The sequence below is a fragment of the Nematolebias whitei genome, chromosome 15, assembly GCF_014905685.2.
Source record: "Nematolebias whitei isolate Nwh7 chromosome 15, NemWhi1, whole genome shotgun sequence".
NCBI lineage: Eukaryota > Metazoa > Chordata > Actinopteri > Cyprinodontiformes > Rivulidae > Nematolebias > Nematolebias whitei.
Genome location: NC_056512.1, coordinates 23,838,484 through 23,852,109, shown reverse-complemented (window position 1 = coordinate 23,852,109; position 13,626 = coordinate 23,838,484). Strand labels below are relative to the sequence as shown.

Below are 13,626 nucleotides of genomic sequence, written 5' to 3'. Positions count from 1 at the left end.
CCTTCTCATCGCATTTGCCTCTGGAATGAGATGAATACTTCCCACACTCCCCTGCCTTCCTCTCAGCCTCGGATTGCCAGGCCGATATCTCACTCTTCGGAGTGCTGGAGGGCAATGAGAGCTGACAACACAATGGTATTATCTCGGCTGACGGGGAAGCCAAAGTCTCTGAGAATACATTCCCCCACCCTCATCAGTTTTTTCACACAACCTCAACGCCGAGGCTTCATGTGTGATTCGGACATTTGCACCCAGTGGAGCGGTGCTACAGAGCCGAGCAGAGATCCGAGAGGGCGTTGAGAGGAAACAAAGCAGAGCCAGCGCACTGAGGTCACTCAATTATTTAGAAAAGCTGCCAGGTTCAAAGGGTCAGCTGACACCTGCTAGTCCATCTCCTCCATGCCGTATTTGTCTGATCCAGTAGTTTATAAAGATATACAAATATCGCACATATTCATGTTTTCTTTTAGGTGAAATTGATGCAGCTAAAAAAAATCTGTATGTGATATTTGCTTACACAACGTCATAGTTGTGGACATCGAGGATATCGGAACATTTCCCTTTAACCCTGTTAGTGTTTTTTCTTTTATTCTGCTTATTTTGTGTTCGTTTATTCACACCGTCACCTCCGTCTTGCTGTTGGTGGCCAGTCCCTTGTGTTTGGGGTGCATGTGTGGCGAGTGGCTGTAGCCCAGCGGCTGTGAGAAGAGCTCGGGCAGCGTCTCGATGCTGAACTGCCTCTTGTTGGAGTAGGCCAGGCGCCGGCTGTTCTGCTGGTGCAGTGGCTGGAGGTGCTGCTGCTGCTGGATGAGGTGGTGCTGCTGCTGCCCCCCGATGCTCATGTGAGTGGCTGTCGGGTGCTGGATGTGGCTCTTGCTCGGATCCCACACTTTGAAGGCTGAGCTGGAAGTGAGCGGGTGGGTGTTGGTCTTGGAGATCTTAGGCTTTGGAATTTGGGAAGCATTGATGGTGATGGCCAGAGGCACGTGGATGTCAGGTGGTGGGAGGAAGGGCTTGTCTTTGGGGTGGAAGTTGATCGGCTGGAAAGTGGGCGGAGACTGGCGGTGGGTGTAATCTATCATCGGGTAGCTCTTGTAGTAGTCTCTCACACCTGTGTCTGGATGATGGGGAAAATGATAAAAAACAAAATACAGAAAATGGTTAAAATTTGTCCAACAACAAGACTTCTAAATAAATAGTATGCGGAAAATGGTTATATTATTTCTTAACAGCTAATAAGAACCTTTTTTTTGCTTTACAGTAATGTAATTAAAGTAAATCTTTACACCTCACGTCACCTTTTTGTTTCATCTTGCTTTATAATAATAAGTTGTGGTCTATGATGATGAATGTACATTTTTTTTACTCAAGTGCAGGATGTATTTGTTTTCACGCTTGGATTTTGTACTGCTCTCATGAAATACGGCCCTCATATTTGAGATAAAAAAATGTTCTGGTTCTTCTTACACCAGCTGTCAAGCATGATGGTTGAGGGGTGATGATATGGGCCTGTTTTGCATATAAGACATGGGCACCTTGCACCTTCCTTAGATTTCAATACGAGGCAATGTAACTGACAGCTAAAGCTTGGCTGAAATTGTCATGCAACCAGACAACAATCACAAAAACAGCTAAAAACCTACAACAAAACCGTCCTCAAATCTCAATGAATTGAAGCAACTTTGTAAAAAAGAATGAGCCAGAATTCCACCAAACTTATGTGAGAAGCTGATAAAAGTTTAAACATAATACTAAACAAACAAATATAATATTAAAGGAACAATTCTATGTTTAATTAAAAAAATAAATACATTCAAGCTTATTCTTGTTATTGAATCTTCTTTAAAAATCAGAGTTTGTCATGGAGTTCCACAGGGTTCAGTGCTTGGTACAATACTATTTACTTTATATATGCTTCTATTAGGGAAATTAGACAGCAGGCAATTAATTTCCATTGATATTTTGATTATACAAAATGATATTTGTCCATAAAGCCTGACCAAATTAACAAGCTATTTAAATTGCACACTTGCCTTAGAGACACAAAGATCTGGATGACTTTTAATTTTCTGCTTATAAACTTAAAAAAAGACAAAGTTTGTTGTTTTTGGACCAGATTATCCTGTACCTTGTATTTTTATAATTTCTAGGCCAGACTGCTGTAATTATTTTATGTTTGGATCTCTGTAGGTGTACTTATGGGTCATAGAATTCTAATGGTAAAATGGGAGGTAGAGCTTTCAGTTAGTATCAGGCTCCTCTTGTGGAACCAGCTTCCAGTTTTTATCCCTGCGGCTAACACTAGGGCTAGGATTAAGAATGACAAACATTCCTTTTTGATAAGCCCTTTGAGGGCTGGCTTGTGTTTCCTGAGCTATCCCCTAGTTCTGCTGCTATAGGCATGGACTGCTGGAGGACAAACTGACCACACTTCCTCACTCTTCTGGGGCCTTCACTCTGTATTCTTCATGTTCATTCAGTTACTGCTGTCATTAAGGCGTGTTTATCTGGTTTTCTTCACACAGGGAAACAACAACAACAACAACAATTGGACCATTCCTTTTGTGTTTGTATCTTTCCTGTCTTCTCAAACTCCAGCTGGTTAAGGCAAATAGCTGGCCACACTGAGCCTGGTTCTGTTTCTGCCAGAGTTTTTTTTCAGTCAAAAGGGAGTCATTCCTTTCTACTGTCACCATTGTGCTCAATGCTGCCAACTTAGCTAATTTGTCATTATATTTATCACGTTTTCAGACTCCTCTAGTGACTTTTTGGGTCAAAAAAGCAACTAGTAACAAATCTAGCAACTTTTTCCAGTGTTTGGGAACTTTTGAAGACTTTTAGAGGATGCACGTGAAGTCACTAACCATTCAGCTGTCTCTGCCCTCAGCATAGAGTTAAAGAAGACAACTAGAGCGCACTCCCAATCCCGTCCACTTGACATCAGGGAGGAACAAAGATGGCGACCAAAGAGGGCAACAACTCACAGTCGACAAAGCAACTACTTGATTGACATCAAATTCAAATGGATCTATCACAGATTATTTCTCACCTTTTTACAATATGTTAATAGAATTGACAATTAATGTTAATTTCATTGATCAATCATGTAAAACAGCTAGATTAATTATCAGGAAAGTATATAGTTTACAAGCAATGATAATCTAAACTAGATCTGAAGTCAGTAAAACACACACAACTCAAAAATGACATACAAAGGGTATTGATTAACAGTATTGGAATAACATATATTTATTATGATTTACCTGTTATGTAGTGGACACTTAGAAAATGTTCACTGCAAACCCAGTGATACTTTGAAGGATGAAACTTGTCTCTACTGATATAAACTAACCATCTCTTCAAAAGGTCAGGTTTGTGTAATGGAAACCTAAAAATAGTCACAATAAATATTATTTTACAGTGTGTAAATGTTGCATAATCGGAGGCAATACCAAACTGTACTGTTTAATAATTTGTGCTAAACTGTAGCATGATTCAATATAATGCTACATTCTGTACAACATTATCTACCACAGCAGCTAACATCAAAGAGCTAATTCAATAATTAACAGTGATGACATCTGCTTTAAGCTAGTTTTTATTTTAAACGGTTACATTATTAGCTTCAACTCTGGTCGGATCACATTTACATCGAGGTAAATAAGATTAAATCTGCTTATATATGGAATGAGAGACGTTTTCCTTTATCAGTTCGACTGGTACAACTGTAGCGCACACATCTTTGAGGAAATTTTACATTTTTATATACATTAGATAGCTTATATACATTCTAATATTATTATGGAAGATCACATGATTTCTAATGTAGCAAAGATGCACTGTTGGAGATTATAGTGTTCTAGCTCATTTCCATGTGCGGTGCCTAAAAATACACTTAAATGCTAAAATAGTTTTTTTTTTTTTAACATGAAACTGTACAGGAAAATATTTAAGGTATGTGTTTTTATGCAAACTAGGTGATGATGTCATCTAGCCACTTTTAGAGCAGCCAATAGCTACTTTCCTTTCTGAGGAGTTGGGATCAGTGATTGTGCTGTTCAGAATGGGGATTATGACAAAGTGAAGATTCAAAGCAAACTTCAGTCTTTTACTAAATGCCATTTCATTATGTTCTGTACGTGAAGGTATTGTTTAATGATATGAGTTAATTAGTTGTGATTGAGTTAGAATTGGATTTATAATTCAATTCTTTTACTTTTGCATAGTGCCCTGAGATTAATGTTGTTGTGAATTGTTGTAATATACTGTAAATAATACGAGTGGAACTGAATGGATTAAAGTTATACACAAAACTACTTTAGGTTATTGCTGCTTAATGTGGTTCTTAAAGCTATAGAATCAAAGAGTGGACTGTATTTTTGATGTAACTTTTCTACTTTGGTTTTGACGTTTTAAAGAAATACTGACACGGTGGAATATTTTGTACTTTTGTACACTTGAGGTAAGGTAGATTTTTATTATGTCCTGTAATTGAGAAAAGGCTGCACTTCGTGTCGTAGTTCTTGTGCTCCTGTGTGAATTGTTCTTGGACTCAGACTTGCTCTGCGCGTTGCGGTAGAACCCAGGAAACTGTACGCTCTTGATTAACGACCGTACATTATCTCTGTACTGCTTGACTTTGATTAAAGGTTGCAGGTCCATGACACCTCTACCCCACCTCCTCCCCCCAAGCTGACTAGTTAATTTACTTAGGTTTATAACATACAGTAAGCAACCCTGGCTGTTCTGAATCAGTTTGGAAGATGCTATGACCAGCAGAATGTACAGAACGAACATGTTTAAAGAACAAAAAGTTATATTGTTGTTTTTAAAATTTCCTATCTAGTTCAAGAGAAAGAATGCATCATATTTTTAACCATCCCAGGGAAATTATTCAGTAAAGTAAAGAGCATCCTGATAAGTTTGTGTTTAAGTCCACTATATGTATTTAGTATCTGAGCAGCACTGACCAGATGAGAAAACATCCGCCACTGTTTGTGTCAAAGCAACTCATTGATTCTTGATTGGTGAATGTAGAAGTTCCAAGCATCTGACATTTTTGTAGTGGCTATTAGGACGTCAGCTGTTTTGTCATTATCACTGTCCTCCAATACCCCCATTACCATCATGATGTTGCCCCTCATGACGTTGCTCCAACATCAACGTGTGGCACGGGGGCTGCACAGCTGCAGAAAGGAAAGTTCTGCAGAGAGTGGTGAAGGCTGCACAGAAGTATGTTGGAGTCAGCCTCCCCACCATCACAGACATTTACATCTCCAGATACAGGAAGAGGGCCACCTGCATCATGAAGGACCCCACTCACCCAGCACACACGCTTTTTGCCCTGCTCCCCTCAGGCAGAATGTTGCGGAGCATTAAGTGTAGAACCACTAGACTGAGGAACAGCTTCTACCCTGAGGCTGTTAGACTCATGAATCTCTAACTAGGAAAATCACTGTAATGCCACTTTAAGTGGTGACATGTGAATTATTTGTGCTGCTGATTATCCATGCTGCTGATCTCTTGCCTTTATCCTGCTGCATTCATACTCATCTGCTCACTATAGACATTTACATTATTACTTGTAGCGTATATCTTAGATCTTTTAGCGTATCATTTAGCTTTTGTTTAGTGTATATCTTAGTGTATTCTTATATACCGTTTCTTTCAGTACTTTATATTATTGATATTTTTGGGTGTATATGTAACTTGGACCTGGAGTGCACAATTTTGTTCCACCTCTTGTACCACATGTGACGCGAATGACGATAAAAAACCTTGAACCTTGAAGACACCAACAACCTTGTTTGCTTCGTTTGCCTGGGAGAGCTGTAAAATCCCAAGGAAAAGAAAATGAAAAACATATTTTATGTATTTTCCATCACATTTTCATGTCTTCCTCCTAACATGGCTCCCTGCTATCTGTTGTATTCCATCAGACTGTGTATCTGCATGTCTGATCAAATCATTTATTCCAAACGTTAGATCATGATAAGATCAGGTTTAGGATCTGAACAATGACTCTAATTTTATTTTTTACTTACCAGGGCCAATGAATGTGGCTGACTGTGTAGTTTGTGAGTAAAGACCCCAGGTTTATAAATATTTGCCCCCGTCATAAAAGATGGCAATCATATGATGCCGCTATGCATGAGGGAGGTATTCTTTATCATTCTGTTCCCAACATATCACAAATTGGTGGATGCATTTTGATGAACCTTTCAGAAAGTAGTTATTAGATAAAAATGCATATCTGAATAATTTTTGGAGTCAATTCAATTCAAGATGGCTGACAAACCCAATCTACCTCAGCAAACACTTAATGGGCTCTGACATTCAATTTTAAAACTATTAAGCTAAAGTCTGGTGTGGTAGTAGCTGGGAGTCGTGCAAAGTAGTGAGCAAAATGTGTTTCTCCATTTATAAAGGGTTTTTATTAAGATGGGAGTGGTGGTGCAGAGGTTAAAAAAGGAGGACCTGTGGTCGCCAGCTTGACTACCCGTACTAACAACATCAAAATGTTGGTGGCAAAGGTGAAGCACCCACACCTGTCTCTACCTTCATTTGACCCACTCTGGGCCCTTGAGCAAGGCCCTTAACCCCCACCTTCTGCTCCCCCGGGCGCCCTAGAGAGCAGCTCTCTGCTCCACACAGAGAGCAGCTCTCTGCTCCACACAGAGAGCTGTGGTAGCTCAGTGGTCTGTAGTTGCGTCAGGAAGCACATCCAGCGTAAAGACAAATGATAAGTCTTTGTGCGAGTTAGTTTGCTGTGACGACCCCTGAAGAAGGAAGCAGCCGAAAGAAGAAGAAAAAAGCTCTTTATTAAAAACACAGACTCATGTTCGTGCTGCTGTTGTTTGGCGTTTTGTTTTGCACTATTAGTGTTTAGCACATTTCTTAGTTTATATCTTAGATCCTTATTACAATTTATTTTACGATTTATATTTTTGCTGTTGTTGGATTGGACGTAATTGGTACCCTGAGTACACAATTTTGTTCCACCTCATGTGCCACATGTGATGCAAATGACAGTAAAGAACCTTGAACTTTGAAGTGCAGCTTAGGCTGGCTATCAGCTGTAGCTTAAAGCTGCCAAGTCTAAAAACTCAATCAAAACATGGTATAGTTTTTAATTTTGAATCAGAATGAGTTTTACTTTCACATGTGCCAGTCAAGTGACCAGCACTCAGTCCTGTTGCTTCGCTTCATGTTAGAGTTTTGTGTAGCTCCGGGGCAACTCAACAGCAGCTGCTGAACGAGAACGAGAAACAAGAAACAAGAAATTCTTTACTTCCTCTGTGAAATTCTCCATGCTGGCTCGAGGATTTGAAAACTATTCATTGTTTTAAATAACATCTCTATCACCTGCTTAGGCAGGAGTTAGTTTTTTAAACTTTTGATATGCTTGATTCTCCTTTTTTAATATGACACACTTTGAGCTCCTGATTTGAAAATGTAGTTTTTAAAAATCATTTAAAAGGTGATATTAAACTGCTTTATTTAGCTGTGATGCCTGAGCAGTAAGAGACATGCAGATGATCCTGTGCTAAACATCTCTACAAAACCCTACAAAACTACTAGTAAGATTATTAATGTGTTCTAAAAACAAGAATGGCTAAACAACCTTTAATTTTCTACTTCTACCTTCAGATAAAATCAAACTTGTTTGGTTTGGACCTGAGCTGTAAACACAATGTTTGAAACATCCGGTTGCTTTGAATAGATTTACTTCATGCTCATATGACCCTGAAGTTATTTCTGACCAGGTTTTACTCTTCAACTCATACTTTTTTTTTCTAAACCTAACCTGTACTGATCTGTACTGGTTTTTAGTTGGATTAAATTAGACTGTATATGCAATGAACTGGCAGCACGGTGGCGCAACTGGTAGAGCAGCTGCCTCTCAGCGAGCAGGTCCTTGGTTCAAACCCCGGTCCAGGGGCCTTTCTGGGTGGAGTTTGCATGTTCTCTCCGTGCATGCGTGGGTTTTCTCCGGGTGCTCCGGTTTCCTCCCACAGACCAAAAACATGCATGTTAGGCTGATTGGTAACTCTAAATTGTCCCTAGGTGTGAGTGAGAGACTGAATGTTTGTTTGTCTCGTTTGTCTCTATGTGGCCCTGTGATGGACTTGCGACCCATCCAGGGTGTACCCCGCCCTTCGCACAGTGATTGCTGGACATGGGCACCAGCGACCCCCGTGACCCAAAATGGAATAAGCGGGTAAAGATAATGAATGGATGCAATGAACTGAATTAAGGCTACACTACTCCGTATGATTTATTTTTGTTTTTAAATTTTAATAAAAACACTGTAATATACCTGCTGGACCACTAGGTGGTAGTAGGAGTGTCCGCAAATAAACTATCTACATACGGAAAAAGAATGCTAACTTTGTTGTGTTCATTTGTTTATAATTCTGTTCAATTTTGTTATAAATAAACTTTGGAAAATAAAATTAGTCAGATTGAACTGTCTTCTACAGGCTGCCATTGACTCATCATGGATCAGCCTCAAATATTTTTACATGTACTTTATTTATATATGAGAAATTAACATCATCCACTCTCCGAAACCAGTACTGAATACATCTGATAATTGAATTACTTCACATAGAAATTGGTTTTACTGTTTTGTTTGGAATCAAAGCTCAGGAACATTTTTGCACACATTAAGTTGTTTAAGTTCAACTTGTCCTAAATGCCGACAAAACCAAAGGGATGCTTTTTTCAAACAGGAAGTTGGTCCCAGCAGTTCTTCCTCTGATTTCATCCTCAAATGGTGTCCCGATTGAGTTTGTTGATTCTTATAAATATTTGGGTATCTTGGTCGACTCACATCTCTCTTTTAAGCTCCATGTGGAAAACTTGGTAAAGAAACTGAAAGTTAAACTGGGTTTCTTTTTCAGAAACAGATCCTGTCTAACTCTGAATGCTAGGAAACACCTTGTAACTGTGACTTTCCTTCCCTCCATTGATTACGGTGACATTATTTACATGAATGCTGCTACAAGAACCCTGCATGTGTTGGATGCTGTCTATCATGGTGCACTAAGATTCATAACTGGCTGTGATTATCATACCCATCACTGCACCCTGTATTCACTGGTTAACTGGACATCATTAACTTCACGCAGACTTTCCCACTGGTACATTTTCATCTTTAAATCACTTCTTGGTCTGCTGCCTTCATACATCTCCTCCTACATGTCTCTGTGTGAGTGCAGCTACAACGTGCGCTCTCAGGACATTATTACCTGCAGTGTTCCCTCAATGAGGACTGAACTAGGCAAAAGGGCCTTCTCCTACTCTGCTCCTGTTTCCTGGAATATCTTACAAAAAGACCTGAAGCTCTCGACCTTGACCTCTCTAAGTGGCTTTAAAAATCTGTTGGACTCCTGGCAGGGACCAATGCAGACATGTTCCTGTTTTTAGTTTGCTACATTCGCCTTATAATCTAGCAGTTTTTGTTACTTTTTTGCCATCTTATTTTAATTTGTAAAACAAAAAAAGAAAAAAATCTGTATGCCTTTTTATAATTAACTATTGTTGTTGCTGTTGTCCATTGTTGTCATCATTTTTTGTTGAAATCAGGTCTCTCTTGTAAATGAGTCCTCGAGGCTCAATGGGATTAACCTGTCTAAATAAAGGTTGAATGAATGAATGAATGAATCTGTCCTGCTCTGACTGTAGCTGGAGGACGCTGCTGGAGGACTGTCAGTGTGTTGGAGAGTGGGGGAGGAGCCCATGGTAGCACCTGCTGCTCGTTGGAAAGAATGAGTCTCAATAACACCAGAAGAAGTCGTTAGACGAGTCACCTTTTTTAAACAATAGCCACTAGAGGAGTCTGAAAACTCACTAGTCACTAAATTAGCAACGCTGTGATCGTTCCACAAACCGCCAACCTCTCTCATGTGTCAGTGACGCGTTGCGCTAATTTAGTCATGCATCGAGGCAGTCAAATTATCGTACATTATAGGATTTTTAGAATTAGTGATTGTGTATTGTACTGAGAGCAAAATTATTGTACAGATGATAATTATTGTATGTCTGGTAACGCTGTTGCTGTTCAGTTGTGTTGGCACACGTGTTGTGAGCAGGACCGCCTAACAGCGGGGTTCTCTGCGATGGTGTTACTCTACATCCTCTCCGTTTTACCATTTTCTCCTCAAGTGTCTGTCTTGTTCTTGGCTCTCAGGTTTTATGTAATTTCTACTCCTCTAAAACATCAGCTTTTGCTCTCTTTCCAGTGGCAGCCTGAAGCAGGGCCCCTGGGCCCAGTCTGCATTATAAATGCATAAGTTGGAGTCTCTGAAGAATTTCAGAGTTTTGCAACATAATGTATTTTATTTGGTCCGAATGGAAAACAGAACAATGTCTGAAGGGCATTTTCAAAGGCCAGCTCCGTAAAATACTAATTAATGACATTTTATTAGGGAAAAACCATCTGATTATGCATCTAGCTGTAAATTTTCCCATTTCTAAACCCTCCAACAAAACATATGTACTGATATAGTATATATTTTCCGAGATTTTATATTTTATTTTAACTATCATTTTCTTTTTAGCCTTATTTAAGTGTAGCTCCTGTTTTATTTTCAGTCAGTGATTTTATCTTCTCCCTCATTTACTTTTTGATGCGCTAAATGGCGAGTCAGCCATTTTGTCGAGGCATTTAAATATTTTTCCTGTATCTTTTTTCTTCATCTACCAGTGCATGGGTATCCAAAGTACAGTCCAAGGGCCATTTGCGGCCCTTGAAGTGATTTTATGTGACCCAGTTGAAGAATGGTAAATTTTGGCCTGCAGGATTATGGATGTTGGTGCAGATGGAAATGTTCAGAAAATCTATTGGTGATAATTAAAAAAAAAAAAAATATATATATATATATATATATATTTTTTTTTTTAGGTTCAACAGCAAAACAGTTGAAAAAAAAATCCTAAAACGAGCAATATTAAGTACAATACCAAATTTTGTCTATAAATCAAACCAAATAAATTCAATTCATTTGGACGGCAGCACGGTGGCACAGTTGGTAGAGCTGCCGCCTCTCAGCAAGCAGGTTACCCTGGTTCAAATGCTGGTCCAGGGCCTTTGGAGTTTGCATGTTCTCTTCAGGTCTCTCTTGTATATGAGTCCCCGAGGCTCAATGGGAATAAAGGTTGAATGTGTGGGTTTTCTCCAGGTATTCCCGTTTCCTCCCACAGACCAACAACATGCATGTTAGTCTGATTGGTAACTTTAAATTGTCTCTATGTGTGAGTGAGAGAGTGAATGGTTGTTTCGTTTGTCTCCATGTGTCCCTGTGATGGACTGGAGACCTGTCCAGGGTATACCTCGCCTCTCGCACAGTGATTGATGGACATGGGTACCAGTGAAACCCCGTGAGCCAAAAAGAAAGAATCGGGTAAAGACAATGGATGGATCTACAACAATTTAGCTCTCCACCAAACAGTAAACTTTTTTTCTTTTCTTCATATTTTTTTCCAGTTGAGTTAAAAAAAACAAACCAAAATATTAAAATATAAATGCTTTTTTTTTACATTTAGTTCCAATTTTTGTGGCCTACGAGTTCTTTCGTCTGGACAGTTTTGATATACTGTATGTATGAAAAGGTTTGAATACCCCTGCACTGGTGCCTTAAAAGCTGGTCATGCCATAAAATTAGTGTCCAGATGATTTTTTTGTCTATTCAACCTTTATTTATACAGGTTAGTTTTATTGTGTCTTGGGGACTCATTTACAAGAGAGAGACCTGTTTTTAACAAAGAGGGATGCCAACAGAGGACAATCATAAAATAAAACATATAAGCTGAGAAGAACAAACGAAAGAAAATGGTGTTAAAAGAAAACTGAAACAAAAACAGATAGATTGTAAAGCGATGTAGAAAACTAAAAACAAGAACAGGTCTGTGTTGCTTTTTGCCATGAACTTATCAGATGTTTGAAGCCACTTAAAGAGATCAAGGTCGAGAGATTCAGATCTTCCAGGAAACAGGAGCGGAGTAGGAGAAGGCCCTTTTGACCTGAGTGCAGCATTTGATAACATTTCACACAATATTCTTCTCGATAAATTACGTTCCATTGGTTTTCTGGCATTGCTATTAGGGGTTGAACGAGTATATAATTTTTAAACTCGACATTAACATAATAAAACCCGAGTATAACTCGAGTATTTGATGACGTCATAGATCTCAAGATACAAAAATAAATAAATAAATAAAACCGCAAAAAAAAGGTAATTATTTACAAAAAAAAAGACCAACAAAACATTGGGAGTGTAGTGAACCTGGTCTGACCCTTATCTGACCTCAAATCTACCAGATGGACAGAGACTGTTATTTTCATTGATCTGAATAAGTCTGGGCCATCTGATGACTTTCTTTCTTGAATTAATCAAGCAGAAAAGACAATTCTTTATAATCATTACTGTCTTACAAATGTTTTGATAATCAAATTGTGTTAGTTCACTCAATGCTTTACAGGTTGAAAAGAACTACTCATTTTTATTTTACATAAACAGTAAGTAATGATTTTTATTCCTCATTCAGAGAAGAAATCACCTGAATATGCATTTCTTGATTTTCTGTCTGAAATGAGTCGAGTCGTAAGTATGTGAAAGGTTGGTTTTCGGTCAACTAAAATGTTTACCGAGAAAGATGTCATGTTTAAACTTTTTCAGAAGATTACCAAGAGTTGACTCCACGAAGTCTGCTCTCCTGCAATAATCTCTCTGTCAGTTGTTAAAACAATCTCATCCTCTGACCTTGGCTTAGATAACATCTTACGTCACAAAATCACTCCTCTTTCTGGTCTATCCACGAATCAGAAAGCTCTGAAGTAAACTCGGAAGTAAACTCATTTAAAATGTGACAACTTCCCGGTCCTATCAGGCTAGAGAGAGTAAGAGAGCAGGAGATTCCATGGAGTGCAGTAGATTCTGGAGAATGGAAAAGTTCTGAAGGAGTTCAGAAGAGAACTAGAGTTATGGAGAGTTTTGGAGTTGCCGAGAACCCAGAGACGTTTGGAATTATAATTTCTGTTTGAGCTAACCACGCACGACTCTCTAAGGATTTTAGCAGTTCTCAACGGAGACGCTGATATCAGTTGAAAAGGATTCTTACTGAGGTGATCGATCGTCAACAAGGTAAAACTTCTTCTTCGACCAAGTGTACCGTGGGCAAAGCTGAGATCTGACGGAGCGTGCAATTTCTGGTCAAACAGATTAAATTCCCTCACATATTCCTCTGTAAGATAAATCTCAATTTCCTCTTAAACTCACCTCTCTCTCACGAAACTAGTACAGATATTTTAGAAATATCTGAAGCAAAGTCCTCAAATCACCGCCGAGTGATTTGAAGTTCATTTTCTGTGAAACTGTCTGTTATTATTTTCATGTTTTGCCAAATTAATGTAAATGTTTGATGTTAAACTTTGATTCTGAAAATAAATGACTCCATTCATTTGATGGGTCAAAGGTAATAACGTCTCTCGTTACATTTCTGTTAAATTCAATGCACGGCATTACACAGTCAGAAAAATGAAGAACTCGTGAAAAGTATGCATAAATATATTTCATATATTTGTCATACAACAAGTGACACGTACCCACGTGACTCACTACA

At 38.8% G+C, this 13,626-nt stretch overlaps 1 protein-coding gene across 1 annotated transcript in view; it reads right to left on the bottom strand.

Annotated features, from left to right (window-relative positions):
* Nucleotides 1-306: 306 nt before the first annotated feature.
* The window catches only part of LOC119422149 (protein shisa-8), a 173,327-nt gene continuing 160,007 nt past the window's right edge, over nucleotides 307-13,626 (bottom strand). Inside the window, exon 5 of the mRNA XM_037689505.1 lies at nucleotides 307-1,117. Within this exon, the coding sequence (XP_037545433.1) occupies nucleotides 615-1,117 (503 nt within the window). The 3' untranslated portion in view covers nucleotides 307-614. The remainder of the gene's footprint in view (nucleotides 1,118-13,626) is intronic.